Genomic DNA, 23,843 nt, shown 5'->3' on the forward strand with positions numbered 1-23,843 from the left:
ACGGTGGCCCAGGACCCCACTTGCTTGTGTCCTGCGGGGCTCTTTGCTGTGTTTCTCCTAAGATGAGGAGCTGCAGCAGCCTCCTCTCCTCCTGCTGCCTCCATGTCTTCTTCCCATCCTTGAATCAGCCACAGCCAACAGGCATGGAATCAGCATTATCTGAGCACAGTCAACCACAGGACCCCTCCGTACACTCCAAATTCACAACTTCTATTCCTCTTTAGTAGGCTGAATAATGCTCCCCAGCCCTGTCCCAATCCATGAATATGTTGCCTTATGAATCATATCGGTGAAAACCTCTGTTAAGGATCTTGAAACAGTGAGATTATCCTGGACGATCCAGGATCCAGTATAACAAGGCTTCTTCTAAGAAGGAGGCAGGGAGCCAGGCATGGTGGCACACACCAGTAACTCAGCAAGCTGGACACCGTGGCCAGCACACAGTAACTTAGTGAGACCCTGTTTCAAAATAAAAATAAAGAAGGGCTGGGAGTGCAGTTCAGTGATAGAGTGCCCTTGGGTTTAATCCCTAGTACCAATACCACCACTACCCCTCAAAAAGGGGAGGAGGCAGAAATTAGAGTCAAAGAGAGAAGATATAAGGACAAAAGCAGGGTCAGAGAAGAGTGATGATATGCCTCTATCCTAAAGATGGAGAAAGGGGCCATGAGCCAAGGAATGCAGGAAGCCTCTAAAGGCTAGACAGAGCGAGGAACAGAGTCGCTCCATACAGCTCCCAGAAGAAACCATCTTTGCTGACACCTTGATTTTAGCCCACTGAGGCCTATTTTGGACTTCTGGCTTCTGGAACTGTAGGATATTAAATCTGTGTTGTTTTGAGTCACTAAGAATGTGGTGATTTGTTATAGCAGCCACAGGAAACTAATACACACCATTTCCCTAGGCTGACCTTGGTTCCACATAGAGACCTCTTCTAGGGTCAAGCATCTCATATTTATTTTGAACTTTTTACAGTGTGTCCATCAGAGGTACACGAAATACTTACAGAATAAAGGCAAGACAAACCAATCCCTCCAGCCTCCAGGTCGGACCAGCCTGCTGGTCTATTCTCAAAATGGTAAATGTTGGTTCCTTCATTCAACACCAGTGCTGGGTCCCCGGAATTCAGAAATTAATAAGATCCTGTCCTCACTCACAAGTGGCCAGGGTCGCAACCAGCCTTTTGGCTCCAGAAAGCTCCTCAAAGTCAACTTGGACTCCTTCCAGATGTCTTCTCTATCTTTGTAGCTCTAGTCAGTTTCCTCTGATTCAAATCTGCTGATATATATATTTAAGTTCTAGCAAGGGTCAGGGAGGGCATGGAATGCCATTAAGCACTTACACAGAGAGGCCTATTTTTAGGGTACCCGCTGCTGCTGAGATCAGCAGAGATTCTGACGCTGGGCCCGGGGTCCTCAGAAGATGTCATCTGCCTCCTGCCTCGTGCCAGTCGGACAGAGACCCTGCTGTTGGGAAGCTTTCTCTGTGGCACTTTACTTTTTCTCTTCTATAAGGCTTCATGTTCTGCAGAAGCCTGGTGGCAGGACATTCATTAATGTTCAGCAACCGCTTGCTATTGTCCCAGAGTTCAGCTATTTCTGGAAAGCCTTGCACTTTCCTGAGGTTGAGATAAATCTGTAGAACAAATCTGGGAAGGTAATTGAAAGAAAGGGGCAGAGAAATGGAATGAAGAGACTGGCCTGGAAGGTGGGCTCTTCCAGCCTCCCGATTCTGTCCTGAGGAAATGTGGGCATTATTAGCTCCTGCCGAGCAGCTCTTTGAAGTGTCTTAGCCAGGGTGGAACCCAGTCCTGTGGCACCAATTAGACTTTTAGGCTCAAGAACCAGAATTTGAGAGCTGGCTGTAAAAATCTCTAAGACCCAGACGAGCCTGTAAATGAACAGGTTTGGTATATTCTATTCTTATTCTCAGCTCGTGTCTCTGCCCCTTCCCATCTCCTTTGTGGCTGAGTAGATAAAGGTAACAGTTCTAGAGACTTGGTCTGGTTGAATCTCCTTTATTAACCAGTAACCTTGGGCAAATCCCTAGAAGCACTTGGCCTGCCTATAAAATGGGCATGGCAAGCCGGGCGTGGTGGCGCACACTTGTAATCTCAGCATTCGGGAGGCCGAGACAGGAGGATCCGGGTTCTCTGACAGCCTCAGCTACTTAGTGAGGCCCTTTGCAACTCAAGTGAGACCCTGTTTCAAAATAGAAAGAATAAAAAAAGTAGGGCTAGGGGTAGAGCTCGGAGGTAGAATACCCCTGGTTTCCATTCCCTGTACCGAAAAAAAAAAAAAAAAAGGCAGTAGTTCTAATGCAAATGGAAGGATTGTAAGGCTCAGATGGGTGACCATATGGAAGGTACTTAGATCAGTACCCCGATGACCTAAATACCACAGAAGTGGCATATCTTTTCCTGTTTGTGAACATTGTTCTCCAGCTTTTAAATTTTTAATTTAATTCAATTTTTTTTTGTGTGGTACTGGGGACTGAACCCAGGGTCATTTTACCCCCGAGCTACAGCCCCAGCTCTATTTTTTATTCTTTAATTTGAAACAGGCTCTCACTGAGTTGCGGAGGGCCTCACTAAGTAGCTGAGGCTGGCTGTGAACCTCTGGTCCTCCGGCCTCAGCCTCCGGAATGCTGGGATGACGAGGTGCGCCACGCCCGCAGTCCCCAGCATTTTAGATGACTCTGTGCCACTTCGTCTGTGGCTGTGTACCGTGGGCTATTCAACTGCATCCCGATAATGGGATTTGGTTTTCAGTTCTTTGATGTTGTAAACAACGTTTTGACGAGTATCCTCACAGGTAAGGATTTGCTCTCATTCCAAATTATTTTCTCAGGTTAAATTTCTAGGATTAGAGTCGGTGGGTCAGAGAGTGCATATTTTTAAGGCGTTTCTTGATGGATGCTACCAAATTTTCCTCCAGGACAGTATTAGTCTACACCAGCGGTAAATGAGTGTGCCAATTTCCTTGTGTGGCCAGGTTATTAACTTTTAATCAAATGAACGCCCAGGAAAAATAGGAGATATTTCCCTGGGGATAAAGTGATTCTCATCCTTGCTTATAAACAAGCAATAAAAGCACTGAGAAGCTGGAGATAGCCCAGCCGGAGGGTAGAGCGTGTGGGGATAGCGCCCTCTACTGGCTCTCTGGCAGAGCAGCGTGACTGCGTAGATGTGACGCTGCCCATTTCAAGCACCTTGGGTATAGGTGCCAAGGAGCAAAGGAAAACATTTTAAAAAGACCTCTGGACACTTAAAAAGTCAGCCTCGGGGGACATCTACTTCTTGTCCACTTTTTTTTTTTTTGGTGGTGGTAATGGGGGTGGAACCCAGAGGCTTTCTACCTTCGGGCTATACTCCCTGTTTTATCAGAATAGGAAAAGTTGCCCTGAGAAAGTTTCTCTTTGCAGGTTAAAATAAAACATAGAAATATTAACAGTTAAGATATGCTCTGTTGTTGATTTGACTTAGAAACCTTTTAACATGTTTAGTTGGGCGTGGTGGTGCGTGCTTTTGTAATCCTAGTACTTGGGAGGCTGGGACAAGAGGACAGCCGGTTTATGGCCAGCCTCAGCAATTTAGTGAGGCCCTCCTCAACTTAGTGAGAGCCTGTTGCAAAATAAATAATAAAATAGGGTTAAGGTATAGCTCAGAGGTAGAATGTCTCTGGTTTCAATCTCTAGTGCTATGAAAGAAGAAAGAAATGAAGAAAGGAAGAAAACCTTAGTTTCTTTAGTTAGTTTTGCAGAATCAGAATAAAATGGGTAGAACTAAAGCAGTATATTTCCAGAAGAGAGGATAGAGCAAAATATAACCTATAATAATAATGTCCTGTGTGCCAATAAGAGAGGGTATTTTTCCCTGTTGACTTGGTTAAACTTGCCATACATTTCTGTGGCTTTCCCTTGAAGGCTTTTACTATTAAAAATAGCGCGTTGCCCGACACTTCCCCAGGTTCACAAGCGCCCGTGTTTTCCTAACATTTATAATCCCTCCTGCCCGTGTTCAGTGCGCGCTTACCACCCGAGGTTGCAGTTCAGTGCCCCCACGCCCCAGCAAGTGCCGATTCAGGTACTGTTCTTTGGTGAGGGGAAGGACAGAACTTCAGGAATGGTCCTAGAGAGGGGTGTACCTGAAGGGGAAACCGACGGGATCTCGGGAATCCAGCCGGGGGGGGGGGGGAAACTTCCTCCACATTTGCTGAGCTGAGGACTTCCGTCAACTCTGCCACCCAGACCCATTAAAAATGTTCTGCTGTCTCATTTGACTTTGGGCTGCTATCCTCTGAATTGCTTGCATATTAGAAAATGTATCTTAAGCCGGGCGTGGTGGCGCACGCTTGTAATCCCCGTGTTTGGGAGGCTGAGACAGGAGGATCACACGGGTTCGAAGCCAGCCTCAGCTACTTAGTGAGGCTCTCAGCAACTTAGTGAGACCCTCTTTCCAAATAAAGTATAAAATAGGTCTGGGAGTATAGCCTGGAGGTAGAAAGCCTCTGGGCTCTACCCCCAGTACCACACACACACACAAAAAAAAAGAAAATGTATCTTGAAATAATTAAAGGGAGTTACCCTCTAAGCTGTTCTAAATAATGTTACGGAGCTGGGCATGGTGGCACGCGCTTATAATCCTAGGACTTGAGAGGCTAAGGTGGGAGAATCAGAGGTTTGAGGACTCAACAATCTAGTGAGACTCTTTCCAAACAATAACAACAACAGAAAGGTAGGGCTGAGGGTGTAGTTTGGAGGTACAACCCCTAGTACCAAAATAATAATAATAGCAATGATGCTAAAAGTATTATTTGGCCAGAAATGAGGAGGAAAAAAATCTCTAGATTCCCCTTGAACTTCAGCTACTACTGTTTTGATTATCTTCTATGAGAAGTTTGTGTGTGTGTGTGTGTGTGTGTGTGTGTGTGTGTTTTACTGGAGATTGAACACAGGTATTCTACCTCTAAGTTACATCCCCAGGCCTTTAAAAATTAAAAAAAAAAAGAAAATTGAAACACAATCTCATTGAAACCGGCCTTGAACCTGCTATCTTCCTATATTGGCCTCCCAATTACTAGAATTACAGGTGCACATCACTGTACTGGGCTTGTGAGAAGTAATTTTTAAAAATCTAGGTCCAAGCCGGGCATGGTGGCGCACGCTTTTAATCCCAGCATTTGGGAGGCTGAGACTGGAGGATTGCTGTTCATGGACGGCCTCAGCTACTTAGTGAGGCCCTCTGCAACTTAGTGAGACCCGGTTTCAAAATAAAGAATAAAAAAATAGGGCAGGGGTGTAGCTCGGAGGTTGAATGCCCTTGGGTTCCATCTCCAGACCTGCAAATAAATAAATAAATAAATAAATACATAAATAAATAAATACATACATACATACATACATACATACATAAATACATAAATACATAAATAAATACATAAATAAATAAAACTCTAGGTTCTATTAATAGATTGTGAAGTTGATTTCTGAATCACAATCAGCAATACAAAAAAATCCAACAGAGTATAAAATATCAGACAGTATTTTGTATAAAGCGACCCTAGGGTTTTTGTTTTGTTTTGTTTTTTGGGGGGTGAGACTGGGGATGGAACCCTTCTACCTCTGGGATACACTCCCGGACCCATTTTATATTTTTTATTTGGAAACAGAGTCTCTTAAGCCAATGAGGGGCTTCGAACCTGCGTGATCCTCCTGTCTCTGCCTCCCAGGCATGGGGATTACAAGTGTGCGCCACCACGCCCGGCTACGTGACCCTAGTTTTGATGATAGAGAAACATGTCACTGTCCATCAATATATTTACATATGAGTACTTGTACCTGCACATACACGTGCATGATAGGTTTAGAAATCAGTGGCTTGGGGTTTATAACATGGTGAAATCTGACTTGTTTTATAAATTTCAAAGACCCCGGGGCTCCCTACTTGCCCTCGGCCCTCAACGTTTCCTCTTGTCATTTCAGGTGGCACCAGGGAGATTGGCTCGGCCCTCACCAGGATGTGCATGAGGCACAGAAGCATAGAAGCCAAGCTGAGGCAGTTTTCCAGGTGAGGAGCATGTTTCGCTTGGATCCAAAGTGCCTTTGCTGATTTCAGGTTAAGGAGGCTGGGACTCATGGCATTCTTCACCGTGAGCGGCACTGTCTCCCCGCAGCACTTAAATCCCCAAATCCTGTCCTTCACCGGCTCTGCTCCTTCATGGAATGTGCATCTGTTGGGCACCTGCTGCTTGCCAGGCCCTGGTCCAGGCTCTTGGGGTGCAGTGGTGTGCCGCTAGCCAGGTCCCTGCCCAGGTAGCCCGCACCTACCTTCCCACCTCTGCATCCTGCCCAGACCCCCCCGGCCCACCTCGCAGGAGTGTCCTGGAGTGGAGTGTGGTGCTAGCTGGGGAGTCACATGTTCCCCGCTGCCCTGTCACCCAGGCCCGTGCTTTCTCTAGACCCACCGAGAGGGGAGTGGTAGCTCCTAAAGTCCTCTACCCTGCCAACCTCCTGCCTGGCCACCAGGCATTCGAAATGGCTAGCCTGGGGACTTGGAGTCAGCAGTGTTCAATTGGAAATGAATCCCACCCCCCCAAGCAGATTAGCACGATGGCAGCAGGGTCTCTCGTTTCTGTTTGTGAACATGCAAACACTAGAGTGGTCCACAGGGAGACACCTGCCCACCTCGATGACCCGGAAGTCAATGGTGCAGCTTGAGAACTTTCTGGATCTCTTCAGCCTTTTCTTTCTCCAGGCTGTGCACGATCAGGGCACTCTCATGACTCACAATCTTGAATGCACATCAGGACTATTGGGTCTTTAAAAAAACAATAATGGCCGGGCCGTGGTGGCACATGCTTGTAATCCCCGCGCTTGGGAGGCAGAGACAGGAGGATCACGCAGGTTCGAAGCCAGCTGCGTGCGCTGGCTTAGGAGACCCTGTTTCCAAATAAAAATGTAAAAATAGGTCTGGGAGTGTAGCCCGGAGGTAGACGCGCTTCCAGGAACCCCAGTACCACCAAAAAAATAAAATAAATAAAATAAAAAAATAATAATGTAGCTGGGCATGGTGGTATATACCTGTAATTCTAGCACTTGAGAGGCTGAGATAGGAGGATTGCAGGTTCAAGGACAGCCTCAGTAGTATAATGAGACTCTCAGCAACCTAGTGAGACCTTGTTTCAAAACAACAACAAAAAAAGGGCTAGGAGTGGAGCTCAGAGGTAGAATACCCTAGGTTCACTTGCCAGTACTTAAAATAATAGTAATAAAATAACAACAACAACAACAACAACAACAACAACAACAACAACAACACTGTTTGGCCGCCACCCTCAAAGCTTTTAGGAGGGATGGTGTGAGGCCCAAGTGTCGGCCTCTTGGTAGGTTCTGTTGTGTGTCCCGAGGGGCAGCTCCAGTGTTTCTGCACCTTGGCTTGTTAACCAGAGCACGGAAATCTAGCTGGGGAAATGAGAAGAGGGGTCCCTCCACCCAGCCACGTTTACAGCGTCTCATACTCACAGCACAGCAGGCTGATGGCAAGGCTGATTCCGCAGCCTTCTGAATGAACATCTTCAGCTTCCAGGCCGCCTTAGCTCCCTTCGAGGAATTGTGATTTCGGTTTGTTTTGACAACCCAGTGGAAGTCTTGACAACAGAATGTGTGCGTTTAATTTCTCCTTTTCTTTCTTTCTCTTTCTTTAACCAAAGTGCTTTAATTGACTGCCTGATAAACCCACTGCAAGAGCAGATGGAAGAATGGAAGAAAGTGGCCAACCAGCTGGATAAGGACCACGCGAAAGGTACAGGGCAAAGGGGACGGTCTTGGTGGCCCGTGCAGAGAGGACACAAAACACCATCATCGGACAGAGCACCGATGCCGTTTCCTCTGTGGAGCACACCTAGTTCCTTCTCGTACCATCCAGGTCCCTAACAGTTAACTAAACCAGTTCACAAAGACACATCTCACTCAATATAATACACAAAGGGAACGGCTAGATTTGGGCAGGTGACCCAAGGTAAGCTTGTATCACAGAATCCTGACTTTCAAAATGTTCTACCATGTCTTACGTATGAATGTTTGACGTTTAAACCTGCCACTATAATTCACTTCTAATTCAGTTGATCGCAGTGCCACCAACTATTCAGGCCATCAGTTGCTGGGCAGTGTCTCATGCCCCAAAACTCTGCCACCAGCACAGTGCCATTGGGTGTCTTCCCTTGATGAGGTCACTCAGATGACTTTACATGCTAAGTGTTAGAGGGTTATAGAAGGACAAGTGTGGTATCTACTAATACAGGAAAACAAGTTAGCCCCTGGACAAGGCCAAGGATCTAAAATAAGGGCTACGGTGGGGACCCAGCCGTTGCTCTGGGAATTTGATGAACCACTGTTGGTGGCTCCTGTGTGTAGCCATGGAGATGGTTTATTTTATATTTCTGGCTATATAATGAAGCATGCTGTGTACCCTCAGAAAGCTGTCGCTAACTATGAGAGAGGTGTATATTCATGCAAAATAAGTCGGCCTTTCATTCCTTCATGCTCCGAGAGCTGCTGACTTCATCCTGCGTTCTCTTCTGTGCACTTACTGGGGGCCATGAAAAGAAATGAGTTGATCTCGATTTTCCGTGCACGTTCTGTACAACCTTGTCATCAAGACGAGAGGCTCCGGTGGTCTTGCCTTCGTTGTCACTGGGGACCAGCCTCACCAAGAACGTCAGCAAACTGTTATGATGATAGAGGAATGGCGGTGGCTTGTGTATGCGGAGATTTCAGAAGTGTGGGTAACAGTGGCTAGATATTTAGCCAGTGTATAAAAGGTTCATATAAAAATCCTTTACTTCCCGTGCCCCTAATTTTAAAGTTATAACTCATCTTTAAAAGGGAAAAATGGCATCCTGAATCTTCTCTTTCTTCTAAAAGCCATTTTTAAAAGAATTTCCTTCTTGAAGGACTACCCCCATCTGGGACCTAGCTCCTATGTTTGATATAGTCACTTATTGTTAGGGAGACATTTAAAGTCAGAGGATTTATGGTCCCACTGTGTGTCGATCAGTCCTGTATTGTCTTATCTTCCTTCGATTACCTAAAAGAAAACAGAAACATCTAGAAGGTTTTTTTTTTTTAAGATGGGGAAGGAGTGACAGTTTATATTAATCCTACCTAACTTTGTTCATGTTACTTCTTTATTAAATATGCCTACTTTATAGTATTGTACAGCTGATTTTATATCAAACACTTCAAAATTGGTTGTGTGAAGCTTTTTTTTTTTCCCCCCGGGTCTGGGGATGGAACTCAGGAACATTTGACTTCCGAGCTACACCCCCTGCCCTATTTTTTATTCTTTATTTTGAAACAAGATCTCACTAAGTTGCAGAGGGCCTCACTAAGTAGCTGAGGCTGTCCGCGAACAGCGATCCTCCAGTCTCAACCTCCTGAATGCTGGGATTAAAAGCGTGTGCCACCACGCCCGGCACGTGAAGCTTGTTTAAGAGATTTTTCTGAGGAGATTTTTCTGAGGGGAGAAGGCGACAGGGCTCTTCAAGAGCTGGGCTTGATCTCTACTAGTCCAGTAAAACAAGGTCTCCTGGATTTAAACTGACCTCTCCCCCCGCCCCCAGTGAATCCCAGGTGCACCCAGAGAAACGCCTCTCCGTTTTCTCTGAGGGGTTCACACCCAGAAACTGAGATGGGACTCCAGCCTGAGTGTGAGTTGAGAGTCCTCATCACACCTGCACCCCTGCTAGGCGGCCTCTGTCTCGGCAGGTCGTGGGGTGCAGGCTTCATGAGGGGGTGCTTCTTCCATCTTTTGTGTTCAGCCTTAGCCGTAACTCGGGGAGCAGGTCCCCGGCAGCAGCACAAGATAGGCACTCTGTGCCTATCATCTTAGGCACCCCCCAGGCCAAGGGGCTTCTGTGCCCCTGGGGGAGGAGCAGAGAACCATAGGGCAGGACTCAAGATGGGGTGCGGGAGAGGTACCAAGTACCGCAGAAGCTGAAGGTAGAGGAGCTCCACTTTGGTGCAGGAACTGGAAAATGAGGGGCTGCTTTGAAGGGGCTCCTGATGGATGGACGTGGTCTCCTAACACTGAGTTTGAGGCAGGGAGAGAGAAAGCCATTCGGAGAGGCAGAGAAGGTAGAGGGATGTCAGAGAATCCGACCACAGACCTCAGTCCACCCCACACAGGCTTCTGGGGCCAGGGGTGGAGGGTCGGATCTGGCAGTGGGATTGGGACCCAGGGAAAGGACAGGGACAGAGCTAGAATTTAGGAGAACTGTTCTGGCCCTGGTTTTGTGTATACCTTCAACAAATGGGTCCCAGGACTCTATGTGTGCCTTGGGCACCTAGGTAATACTGAAAATCTTTCCTGATGCTCAGTGCTCGAGCAGAGAAATTGCAAATCCTTTTTGTTTTTATTAAAATATTCCCAGGTGACGTCTTTGCTCAAAGCTGGCACGACAGGGAGAGACCACAGTGGACTTTTTGTTTTTCATGTTAATAGCCCTTTGGTTGTGAAATGTGGCTGTGAGATTTTTATCATCGTGTATTTCGGTGAGGCTGTCTAGTGCCTGTGAGAGTTTATGCTTCGTGGGATGAAGATAATGGCCGTTCCTCAAATATTTTCTGTTGAACAAAGTGGTAAAATTATTCCGTGTTCTGCTTTCTCTTAGAATATAAAAAAGCTCGCCAAGAAATAAAAAAGAAGTCTTCAGATACACTGAAATTGCAGAAGAAAGCCAAAAAAGGTAATTCCCCAAATCCTGCCACTGACACTGTTATTTGGGGCGGGGGAAAACCGAATGGTTCTAGATTTGTCTTTAAAGCGGGAGGTCCTCCGCATAGACCTCCTTCCATACAATGGCCTTGGAGAAACGAGAGGAGCAGACAGAAAGCCCCAGCGTTAAAGTGCGAGCTGGGCAGAGTACGCTTAATTTGAAGCCTTGCGACTACCAGCTGACTTGTTCTTTCCTTCACCTCTTGTCTCCCAAATCGGACACTTTCCAGGCCTGCTGTGCTTTGTAATGAAACCTGTACATTTCTTAGAAGCCTTGGGATAGTGCAAAGAAGGCTTTATGCACGTGTTCTGTAGTAGTTATGACAGAAATTATGTCCTTTTCTCCTCTGTTTTTTTTTTTTTTTTTTTTTTAGTTTATAATCTCGAGAACCCTTTATTAAGTCTTGTGAGAGCGTGTTAAAGACGGCTGCTTGCGAGCCACCGCAGTGTAGGGGGACCTTTCGTGGTGTTCCTGAGGACGGTGCTTGGGAATTCACCACTCAGGGAACCGGGGTGGGTGCGAGACTTTCCTCCTTTCTGTTCATTGCTGTCAAACCTGTGAATCATCACACCTGTGGCCCACCTTCTGGCTTCTCCAGAATAGGTGGGGGTTTGAAGAGCACACTCTGGCCCCTCTGCTTTGTAAACGTTCGTGTCATCTTATTAAGACCTAAAAGAGAGGAACTTTCTCTGGAGCTAGAGAAAGTAATGTTCCTTCCACCACATCCTGACTGATAAAAGTTGGGATCTTCCTCCAGGCTGCTCCGAGCTTGGTGTTCAGTGTTAACTTGGAACAGCAACATTTTTAGGTAGAGAGCTTCCCTATCATTTTTTTTGCCCTAAACCAGCAGTTCTCCTGTGGAATTAGAAGAAAATACATGTGGGGACATGGAATGGTGGAGGGTGTTGGTAAGGGTGTGGGGGGGTGATGGCTGGACAAAGTTTTTAAGCTTTAACAATTGAAAACAGTAACCTCGGCCGGGTGTGATGGCGCATGCCTGTAATCCCAGTTTTGGGGAAGCAGTGACAGGAGGATGGCAGGTTTGAGGATAGTCTCAGCAATGTAGCAAGATTCTCGGCAACCTAGTGAGACCCTGTTTTAAAACAAAAAATATGAAAAGGAATGGAGGTAAAATGCCTCTGGGTTCAATCCCTGGTACCACAGAAAAATAAAAGAATAAATAAAATCAAAAGTCCTCTTTTCTCTCAATTCTCAAAAAAAAAAAACAAAAAAAAAAAAAACCACCTGTCCATTTCAAGGTAAAAGCAGCAGGATTTTCACCCATAATCAGATTTCCTGTCCTTCTTGGCTCCAACAGTCTCTTCAGGATATGCTTTTTCTGGTCTGGTGTGTCTCAGATTTACATTCTGTCAAATGAGGGCACCTGGGAGCTCACGTTTGACAAGGAATAGTGTTTGCAGCCAGTAATATCTGAGTGAATCCAAAGATAAATGTCCAAAGATAAGTAAAATTGCTACCGTATTCCATCACATCTGAGACTGTGTGAAGAGCAGGCTGGTCCACCTCACTGACAGCTTGGCTGCTTTGAGATAGGAGGGATTAACAGGTGTGGAGAGATGGTCCAGCAAAGATGCTTAGGATTAGGAAAGGTTTGGGAGTTTGGTGAGAAGGATGAGATAAGAAAAAGCGGCTGTTTTCTCCTAGTTCTCCCAGAGTTCTCTTCTCAGAGGCCCTTAAGTCCTGGTCGCTGTGATAATTCTTTTATCTAAGTTTTTCATGAAAGCTGAAAGGGTCCTTGCTGTCACTCGAGTCACGGACATTGTCCAATTAGCAGAATTTGGACCTCTGGGTGAAGCCCGATAGGCTGATCACAGTGCAACATAAAAGGAAGCTTCTGGCGAGGGGAGCCGCCTAGCACGGGCTCAGGCTGCCTTGAGGATAAGATGCCTATTGAGACCGGATAGGAAGATTCAGGACTCAAAGGACACCGGGCTGCACGCGACATGAAACGCGTCCCGCGTTGGGACTTGGGAATAATTGGCATCAAGTTGTGAGGTTTCGTGGGGTCCATGGGCCTGAGGCTGAAATTGGAGGCTGTGGTCAGGGGCTTCTGAAATGACTATACTAGCCCCGGTCATACCTCCAGCCACCGCAGGAGCCATGTCCATTTTCAGTTGTGGACTCATGTCTACAAGATCAAGTCAGATCAGTAGCTTGCAATGTTCTGGGTGGTTTTGTAGTGATTTCAAGGAACAATCAGAAAATGGTTTTTATTTCTTTTTTATTTAATTAAAATATTTATGTATTTATTGTGGTACTGGGGGTGGAACCCAGGGGCATTCAACCTCCAAGCTACATCCCCAGTCCGATTTTTTATTCTTTATTTTGAAACATGGTCTCACTAAGTTGCAGAGGGCCTCACTAAGTAGCTGAAGCTGGCTGCCAAGCTGCAATCCTTTCTGTCTCAGCCTACCAAATGCTGGGATTATAAGCGTGCGCCACCACACCCGGCTTTAATTTTTTATTTTTATTTTGAGACAGGGTCTCACTGTTATCCATGTTGGACTTGAACTTGATATCCTCCTGACTCAGCCACCCAAATGGCTGGGATTACAGGCATGTGCCACCATGTTGGGCTCCTGTTGCAGTCAGCTTTTTGTTACTGTGACCAAAATACCTGACAAGCACAATTTAGAGGAGGAAAGAGTTATTGGCTCAGAGTTTTATTAATTAATTTATTTTTTGAGGTATGGGGATAGAACCCAGGGGCATTCTACCTCTGAGCTACACTTCTGGCCCTATTTTTTATTCTTTATTATGAAACAGGGTCTCACTGAGTTGCAAAGGGCCTCGCTAAGTAGCTGAGGCTAGCTGAGAACTGCAATCCTCCTGTCTCAGCCTCCCAGATGTTGGGATTACAAGCGTGTGGCACCACACCTGGCTGGCTCATAGTTTTAGAGACTTCAAAGCTTTCAGACCATGGCTGGCCAGCTCCAGGGCTCAGTAGCATGGCTTTAGGGCCTGGTGGATGAAAAGCCACTCTTACTTATGTTGGCCAAGAATGAGAGAGGGGTAGGGGCAGAGATAGATACCGCCCCCAAGGCCATGGCCCCAGTGACCCGCTTCTTCCCACCACTCCCACCTCCGAACCTAGCTGCCTTGACAACACATGAGCTTTTGGGGGGTGTTTTATATCCAAACTCTAATAGCTCCTATTTCTTTCCTTTATAGTTTTTTTTAAAATATATCAGTGAATTTTTTGGCCAGATGCTCATATTTGCATTTTCTGGGGTGAATGGAACTTTCTAGAATGTACCAGAATCATCATTCTGATCAGACTCTTGTGGAGTATTCTCCTTGCATCCGTATTACCTGAGAATAGGATGAAACACCACGATTGAAGGGCCAGAAGACACCTGAAGACTTTTGGTTGCTTGGGAGTTGCTTAGCTGAAGTTTCCTAGGTGCTAGAAAACCTCTCCAGGTACCTGGTTCACGCCCTTGAAGGAGCAGATTCCTGGACTCTGGGCTTATCAAGTGTTAGTGTGTTCGGGTGGATGAGGGCGTTCGGTACATTTTTGTGTGTGTCCCGATAGAACTGAATCTGATTGATGCAGCCAAATAATCACTCTCTTTTTAATATGTTTCCAGGAAACTATCAGGCAGTTTTCTGCTCTACCATTTTCACAAACTGTGACCTCTAATCTAGAAACTCTTCTGACTCGCCATTTGGATATTTCACGTGCCCTTGTGCGTGTCCCCGTGGCTAGCACCTTCCTTGACATGGGTAGACACATCCTATCAGTGCGATCTTTGTGAGAAACACATTTACTTTTCTTCTTTCTCTGTAAATATTACCTTTTATCACATTCTGTGACTCTCTTTACTATCGAGAATGGGACTTTGTAATATGAAGAGATTTAAATATTTTCATTGAGAAACCTTAAATGGCTTAGCTTTTGTTGGGTTCTATCCCCAAATCATTTTGAAGTAGCTGGGGGCGTGTGGCAGCAGTGGATCATGTGCATGTCCTTTGGGAAAGCAGGCTTGTTGGATGCCCATGGGGGGTATATAGGAGGCAGGGAGACCCCACCTTCAGGAAGTTCTGGTCGAGTGCCCAGGGTCCGGGGGATAGGGTGGAGCCAGCTATGTGCACAGGCGAGGGAGGCCCCACCCACAACAGAAAGTTAAACTGGGGGGTTAGAGCTGCCCCCACCCCAGGATCCCAGTGCTGTCCCTGGAGTCCTCTGCGTGGAGTCAGCAGCTTCCCTTCAGGCCCCCGGGAGGTTCCCAGCTGGGCAGGTGAGAGAGGATCAGAAAGGGAAGACGCCTTAAGTTGCTTACCTACTTTTGCGACCTTAATCTATGACCTCAGCAGCTTTATTTCTCATTTAACTAACTCTCAGATGATTAAACTTATAAAGTGGAGCCGGGTGTGGTTGGCGTAGGCCTCCGATCCTAGTAGTTGGTAGGCTGAGACAAGAGGATTGCAGTCTGGAGGCCAGCCTTAGCCACTTGGTGAAACCCTGTTTCAAAGTAAATAATGAAAAGGGCTAGAGGTGTAGCTCAGAGGTAGAATGCTCCTGGGTTCAATCACCAGCACCAAAGAATAATAATAAAAGAAAAAAGTGAGCTGGCAATGTAGCTCAGAGGTGGAGTGGTTATCCAGCTTGTATAATGCCCTGGGTTTGATCCTCAGCACTGAAAAAAATATAAAAAATAAAGATTAAAGAGCTAATAGTAAATTCTGTTTTGATCTGTAATCACTAAAAGTTTATCAGAGAGTTTATCTAGAACTAGAATGATTATATGTTAACTATTTAAATACTTGAATCCATCATTTTTTGTTAGAGTCTGCAAAGGCAGTGTAATATATGTAATAAATAGACTCGCAGAGTTCCATACCAGCAAGGCATTTTTCATTATAATATATTTCATCAAGTCTTAAGTTTTCAATTCTATGATTATTTCAGTGAGATCGACACAGGTATTTAGAAATAGATTGGAATTCATAGATTCCATATTATCATGCTAATTAATAATATAATCAACATATCAAAGATATAATACATTTATATTTTATTATAGATTATACACTATATTTAAGTCTTGATAGGTGTTCTGTATCTGGGACAATGGGACAAAATGGGTTAAAATTTTAGAGTTTTTTTTTAATCTTTATTCCACTTTAAACTTTGCTACCTAAGATTCCTCAGATATTTTTCAAGTTATGATAAACTATACTCGAAAGGTTTTCTTGTAAGACATGTAAATTGGTCTCTTCTGGGTATCTAGTCTTCATTTCACTTTATAAAATCCTCATTCCCTTGCGGTGACACTTACTAGTAGGGATATCGTGTGAGAAGGAAGCACGTTGGCCAGGCGGGACGGGGCTTGGCGGGCAGCCATCGGTGATGTGGGCAGGACAGGGCTTGGTGGGCAGCCATCGGTGATGTGGTCACCAGGATATCAAGTGCAGCAGTAAGTCGTGGGTTGGCCCGCATGGGAGTGAGAGGTAAGCGGCCGCTGCTGGGATACCAGTTTGACTCTGTTGTTTTCCTTTTTGTCAATTGTGTATCCTGCACTCTCCCACCGTGTGCACCTGCCAGTGGACATTCTGGGTAAGTCTACACATCCGATCTCTGGTGGCTGGTCACGGTGTGGTCCTTGCTGTGGGCTTTCTGTTGGTTGTTCAAACCTTGCAACTTGCTAGATGCCCAAGTTTTCCTGCTAGCTCAGAACAATCGATTGTACCTACTTAATTTATTATAACTTTAAGAAAATCATGTGTGTGTGTCTTTTAATCATTTTCTCTCTTGGATGTTTGGCCGTTCAGAGTGTTAGCACCACATTCTATGAGCTGTTGCATCTTCATAATTAAGAATTAAACTCATGGAAAAAGAAATACTGAGTGATTTAAACCTTCTTTTCTATAGAAAAGCAGTGTCTTTATATCTACATACACATATACTTAAGTATATATGTGTCTGTACCCACAAATGAAATATAAAGAGTGCTGCTAAACAAGTCCTCAGAAGAACTCCCAAATCAGATTTCGTTAAATTAAGCTTCAAAATATCTACCTTTGAGCTGGGTATGGTGGTACAGACCTATAATCCCAGAATTTGGGAGGCTACGACAAGAGGCCTCAGCCACTTAGCAAGACCTTGTTTCAAAATGAAAATAAAATAGGGCTGGAGGTGTAACTCAGAGGTAGAACGCCCTGGGGTTTAATCCCCAGTACTACAAAGAAATATATATATATATCACATAACATATGTGTATTTTATATATATACACACAGATATACACCTCTATCCACCTGGGACCATATAGTTCCTTTGAAAACCAATAATTCATTTTTAAAATATTAGAAGTATTTCATAAGCCGGGCGTAGTGAGGTATGCTTGTAATCCCAGTATTGGGGAGGCTGAGACAGAGGATCGCAGTTCAAGGGCTACTTAGTGAGGCCCTTTGCAACTCAGTGAGACCCTGCTTCAAAGTAAAAGAATAAAAAATAGAGCTGGGGATGTAGCTCAGAGGTAGAATGCTCCTGGGTTCCATCCCCAGTGCTGCAAAAAAAAAAAAAAGAAGAAGAAGAAAAAAGAAATATCAGAAGTATTTCTTATTTCAGCAGAGTTTGGAGTTTGTGAAATGTCCCGTTTCAGAGGCATCAGATCTTTAAGTTCGATCCTCAGAATGATCCTCTTGGTTGAGTGTGACCCTCACCCTGGATGGTTGTGCTACTGAACTGCAGGTCGCTTTGGAGTCTTGTCCGTCTGTGAGGCGTCTGCGTGACTGTCTTGCCTGAGTGTGCCCAGCTGTTCTCTGAGCATTTTACTGCCAGCTCCCAGGAGGCCTTTGAATTGGACTATGTCATCCACAACAACCCAGTCCGCCCAGGCATCCTGAGACGGGGAGGGACCAGGATGGCCCTGCTAGGAGGGACATGGTTCTTCTTCCATGTCCCCTGTGGTGTTGCTGGGCTAGTCGGTCCCCACTTTCTATGCGTGATCCTTTCCAGTTCTTGAAACCGCTCGACTAGCTTTAGTAAGCCTTTGGAGGGAAGGTAAGACATAGCCACGTTGTTTGTGTATTGCAGTAAAACTCACATAACATAAAGTTTGTCTTTTTTTTTTTTGCGGTACTGGGGTAGAACCTAGGGGCATTCTACCTGTAAGCTACACCCCCAGCCCTATTTTTTACTCTTTATTTTGAAACAAGGTCTTACTGAGTTGCAGAGGGCCTCGCTAAGTAGCTGAGGCTGTATGCGAACCACGATCCTCCTGTCTCAGCCTCCCAAATGCTGGGATTACTAGCATGCGCCACCACACCCAGCTCGTAAAATTTGTCTTTTTAACCATTTTTTAAATTTTTTAAAATATTTATTTTTTTAAAATTTTTTATTGAACGTAAATGGTATACATTTAAACTATACTTGGTGCCCTCTCCCCCCGCCCCTGTTTTCCCTTCCCTCCTCCCACCAATGATTGTCCAGGGTAACCATGCCATATTCATAATTTTATACATATTTGGATGTAGACCCTTATTAATCAAGTTCAGTCTTCCTCCTCCCCTATCTTTCCATTCAAGCTTTGCTGGTATTTCCCATTTTTAACCATTTTAAATTGTGTTCAATGGCTTTTATACATTCACAGTGTTGCACATCCACCACCACTATCTAACTTAAGGACATTTTCATCATCCCCTGAAGATAGCCCACGCCTGATGTGTAGCCAGTCCCCACCACGACTCCCTCCCGCCCTTGGCCCTCACACCACTTACCCGTGCCCTGCCTTCGGATTCGCCTCTTCTGCACATTTTATATACGTGGAAAAATACCATATGGGCCTTTGGAGGACAGTCTCTTGACTCCCACATTTCGCAAGACCCTTTATCGAGAGCCTGGCATTGAGAGTCTGTGGGGTCAACAGAGCGCTTTGTTTGAAAAGATGGAATGTAGGTTTGGAATGAATGAAGAAGCTTCACAGTCTCTGGGCTTTGTAACTTCAAAGATTCTGCTCATCTGAGTCGAAGAGACGTCTCTGCAACACCCTTTAGTTCCCTGTCTTGCTAGGGCAGGTTCACGGGGCCGAGCTGTAGTCCAGGGCACGTCAATAGCAGCCACTGTGGCATAAAGACACAGGGAAAGCTGTATGATCTGAAGAGCTCCCGAGTTTTTTCAATCAAACTTTAAGTCACTCTTGAACCTAGACGTGCATATCTTAACAGAGTTTTATGATAGGTAGAATGTTCTTGGGAAAAGGCTGGGCTGATTGGTAGAGCACTTGCCTAGCTTGTGTCAGGCTCTGGGTTTGATCCTCAGCTTCAACAAAAGGAAAAAAAAAAGTTCTGGTTTAGAAGGAACAAGTGGCGCATGCCTGTCATTCCAGTACTTGGGAGGCTGAGACAGAGGGATCGCAGGTTTGAGGACAGCCTCCGCAAGTTGTGAGACTCATCAACCTAGGGACACCTGTTCCAAAATTAAAAATAAATAAATAAATAAAGCCGGGCGTGGTGGCGCACGCTTGTAATCCCCGCGCTTGGGAGGCAGAGACAGGAGGATCACGCAGGTTCGAAGCCAGCCGCGGGCGCTGGCTTAGGAGATCCTGTTTCCAAATAAAAATGTAAAAATAGGTCTGGGAGTGTAGCCCGGAAGTAGAAGGGCTTCCAGGAACCCCAGTACCACCAAAAAAAAAAAAAAAAAAAAAAAGGGTTGGAGGTATAGCTTGGAGATAGGGTGCCCCTGTGTTCAACCTCCATTACCACACAAAAAAGAGTAAAAAATAATAAAAATACATTATATATAATTATATATTATATAACATAATTGTAATGTACAATATAGTATGTGCTATTATGTAATTATGTATTATATGCTATTACATGATATAATTATATATTGTAATCGTTATATGTTATACCATTGTCCATAGTATGATTATATATTATAATAATTATATATCATATGTATTTGGCACTCTTCTTTGGGCTAATAGATCTTCCTCAAATCCCAGGATGCCAGGTCCCTATAAGCAGTGCTAGCGACCTCCTACTGTGAGGTCTCTTCATTAAGTTTCACTGAGGGTGCCGAGGAGTTCTCAGGTTTGGGGAAGGGAAATGCAATTCAAGACCAGCCGGGGCTTTGGTTTTTGTAGAGGCAAAGAATTTCAGCATGAGCTGGTCAGACACAGAGATTTAGTTAGGAAAGTGGGGGATACATGTGCAAGGGAGAGCATGGGCCCCCTCAGGTGTGAGAGAGGCCCTTGGGGTCTGTACAGTTACTTTTTTAGAAGGCCCCGTGAGGGGGTGGGTAGCGGCACGGCAGGGATAAGGTCTGGTGGTTTCTCAGGATCCTCGGGTTTCCAACATCCAATTAATGGGTGGTGGGTAGGTGGCTCCTGAGCGTGACCCAGTGTCCAGCCTTCCTTACTGATCCTTTGCTTACCAGACATCTTTGAAATTTTTGGTGGAGAAGACTGTATTTTAAGCCTTTAGGGTTAAAGGTGAAGGCCTTCGGGGGATGTTTGCCTAAGGAAACACAGACCCTGTAGGATGTGATGAGGATCATGATGGAGTTTTTGATTTTTTGTTTTAAAGCTACAGCTTCTCCTTCCTTCCCTGCTTGTCTCCTCTTACTTTTATGTCTCCTATCCCACCTCATGGCTTCACAGAGCTGTTCTCTGGCGGAGCCTCAGGCGGACAGCTCCTTGAGTACCTGGCCTGCGACTCTGGTCTCCAGATGCCCGTGTGCACAGAGACTGCCGTGGACTGTGGGCACCCGGGCTCTGAGGGCTGCGTGTTGAGTTGGAAGGACGGCTTGCTTTACATACCGAGTCCTCCCTCGTGAGATGACTTCATTTTCTTAGAGAATAGTGCTCAGAGAGTGCAAAGCGTGGCTGAGGGGCAGGGCGGGGAGTAGCTGCTGTCCCTTGAATCACAACCATACGCCAGTCACAGTTCTCCAGGGCTCGCTCATGCACAGATGGCGCCATTCTCCGTGCCACCTGCAGTTGAGTCTGGAAAACGAGCAAGCCTTCCTTCACCACTCACCTCATTCAGTGAGAAAACATGGCTGAGGGGCCTCCTCTGCACTGGATTCTGTTAGCTGCACCGGAAGCTTGTAGTCTCTGCCCTCTAGTTGTCCCCGGGCTGGTGAAAACATCTATGCTATAACTTAAATGTCTTGTCTGCGTGGTGACTTCAATTCTCTAACACCAGCCTGGTGACATCCTACAGTTAAGTTCAGTTTTGATACCAATGGTCCAGAGTTAATGCAGACCCCGTGAGGCAGAGCTCAGTCCCACAAGACTCTCCTCACGGAAGTTACCAGCCACAAGTGGGGTCCCCAGGCTCCCCACACTTCTGCCTAGACAATCACAAATATGAGCTTTCCTAAGACCCCCAGCCCCCACCAGGCTTGATCATTCCCCAGATCAACTCGCAGGACCCAGGAAAGCAGTGTATTTAGGACAATCTGTTTACTAGGAGGCCGAAGAAGGAACAGCCCAGATGAAAAGATACACAGGTGGCAAGGCGGGTGGGGAACTTTACGCCCTCTCCAGGCATCCCACCCCCTCAGAGCCTCCGTATGTTTACCAAAGGATGCTCCCCGATCCTTGCGATCTGGGGTTATTTTGTGACAGCTTCATTCTATAGGTGAGATGGAGGAGATAATGGCCACTGAGGATTGAACTCAATCTCTAGCCCCTTCCTCCTCCCTAGCGGTCAGGGGTTGGGGTTGGAAGTTCTAACTTTCTAATCCAGTGGTTGGTTTTTCTGGAAAACTCTGAGGGCTTTTGAAGTTTTGTGTTAGGAACTAGGGCAAAGACCAAATAAATTATATCCTACAGCAGCTGAACATCTTACAGACATCTGTGACATCAGTGGTCCGGTTCATTGTGAAGAAAGTGATGTGGGTGTACAGAGAATGAAGGTCCAGGAGGAGGCAGTGCCTAAGCAGGCTCTTGAAGGTGGAATTGAGCAGAGGGAGGGGTGGGTGGGATGTGAGGTGAGCATTCTAGGAAAAGGAAGTCATGTCTAAGAAACAAACAAACAAAAAACCTGTGTGGCCGGGCGTGGTGGCGCACGCTTGTAATCCCCGCGCTTGGGAGGCTGAGACAGGAGGATCGCACGGGTTCGAAGCCAGCCTCGGCTATTTAGTGAGGCTTTCAGCAACTTAGCGAGACCCTGTTTCCAAATAAAATATAAAAAAGGTCTGGGAGTATAGCCCAGAGGTAGAAAGCCCCTGGGTTCCACCCCCAGTACCACCAAAAAATAATAAAAATAAAAAACCGGTGTGGCCGGAAGCTGGAGCTGGTGTCCATCTCTGTTTCATTCACCAAATATAGGATTAGTGCCTGCTAGGTGTCAGTGTCTTGTGCAGAATGCGGAGCATGGAACAGTGTAGACACCTGGCCTCACCCTCCTGGAGTTCACAGATGTGGCTGGAGAAGGCAAAGTCTTTCCTCCCCATACTAAAGGTCACAGCAACTCCCCACCCATGACAAAAGACAGGCCCACAAGAGAAAAGTACAGCAGGCTGATTCAACCAGAGTTCTGCGTGACACCGAGCCTTCAGAATGAAACCCAAAGAACAGAGGAAACTCTTTTATGCTTTGGTTTGGTGGAGCGGGGGCCCCTGTTTAGAAATGTGATTAGACAAAAGGGCATGGACCGAGCGGAGGCCCTGCAAGGCGTGGCTGCTCAGGTTCTTCTTGGCCTCTGTGACATTCCTTCTCTCACTGCAGGGATCTGAGGGGGACCCAAGAGGGGTCCTCAACACATGTCACAGAAGAGAATCTGCAGACGTGTCAAATAAAGGCGCAGCAGAGGTTTATTCAGAGAAGCAAGGACTACACACTCGAAAGGAGAGAGGGAGGGCCGGCTAGCTTGAGTCTGAGATGCACTCTTGGGTCTTGGGCTCTTCTTTTAAAGGAACATGGGTACGCCCGGCGTGGTGGTGCACGCTTGTAATCCCCGCGCTTGGGAGGCGGAGACAGGAGGATTGCGCTCGTTCGGAGTCAGCCTCGCTGGCTTAAGAGACCCTGTTTCCGCATAAAGTTAAAAAATAGGTCTGGGAGTGTAGCCCGTGGGAGTGTAGCCTGGAGTTAGAAGGGCTTCCAGGAACCCCAGTACAATAAATAAATAAATAAATAAATAAATAAATAAATAAATAAGCAAGCATGGGTGAGGGGTGGGCCTGGGAAGGTATGCAGGTCCCACATTAATCTGGCCATCACACGATGGGTTTGTGGTGGTCTGGCTGTTCTCATGATCTTTAGGTTAACGTTGTCTCCATTATCTGCTCCAGAAACAACATTTGGAATGTGCCCTATAAGTTTCTCAAAATATATATCTCCCTTTGCTTAATCTATTCCAAAAAATACATGTATTCGTACATTGCAAAGGACAATTTTTATGAGTGAATTTCTAGTAACTTTAAGATTGTGGGTGAATTTTTAGTAACTTTAAGATTTGTAGATTTCTCAGGAATTTGGGAATGGCTGGCCTGGGAGAAAGACTGGCTTACAGAAAAAAATGTCCCAGGAACTGTATAGCATAAGGCTTTTAGGTGAAAGTTACAGTCTCCTTTTCCTTCCTTTGTCTCTTTTCTACCTAGATTTCATTTCTCCTATTCTGTCTTAACTTTTTCCCAAACGTGGACCCTTGGTCTTATAACTGGAGTGAGGGTCTTATAACTCACCACCAGATAAGGGCAGATTGGAGAGTTTGTTTGTGGCTGGCTCTGAGACAGAAAGAAAGGGGAAGATTAGAGTGATATTTTGAGGTTTTAGAGTTCCTTTGGAGAAAAAAGGTGCTGGTTTCTATGACCCACCTTAGGAAAAAGGATTCTAGTTTCTACAATTTGCATCAGAGGAGAGTGAGCTGTATGAGACAGGAGGGTTGGGGGATGGTGAGAGGTTTTGAGGCCACTCAGCCTACCAAAGTGGCATGTTTTTCTGGGCTCTCAATAATGGCTATAAATAATTAGGCAGTTTCCTCTAGAGTTTGATGATTGAACCCAGGGGCATTCTACCTCTGAGCTGCATACCCAGCCCTATTTTAGTTTGAAACAGGATCTTGCTGCGTTAGCCAGGGTCTTGC

At 45.8% G+C, this 23,843-nt stretch overlaps 1 protein-coding gene across 16 annotated transcripts in view; it reads left to right on the plus strand.

Moving 5' to 3' along the window:
* MTSS1 (MTSS I-BAR domain containing 1) overlaps nt 1-23,843 on the plus strand; it is a gene marked incomplete at both ends in the record, with an annotated part of 169,118 nt that overhangs the window by 122,929 nt on the left and 22,346 nt on the right. For all 16 annotated transcript variants that reach the window (XM_080693825.1, XM_080693821.1, XM_080693816.1 and 13 more), the window contains 3 exons: nt 5,983-6,067; nt 7,710-7,801; nt 10,671-10,745. In XM_080693825.1, the coding sequence (XP_080549951.1) occupies nt 5,983-6,067; nt 7,710-7,801; nt 10,671-10,745 (252 nt within the window). The remainder of the gene's footprint in view (nt 1-5,982; nt 6,068-7,709; nt 7,802-10,670; nt 10,746-23,843) is intronic.

Source organism: Muscardinus avellanarius (genome assembly GCF_963383645.1).
Source record: "Muscardinus avellanarius genome assembly, chromosome: 4".
NCBI classification, from domain to species: domain Eukaryota; kingdom Metazoa; phylum Chordata; class Mammalia; order Rodentia; family Gliridae; genus Muscardinus; species Muscardinus avellanarius.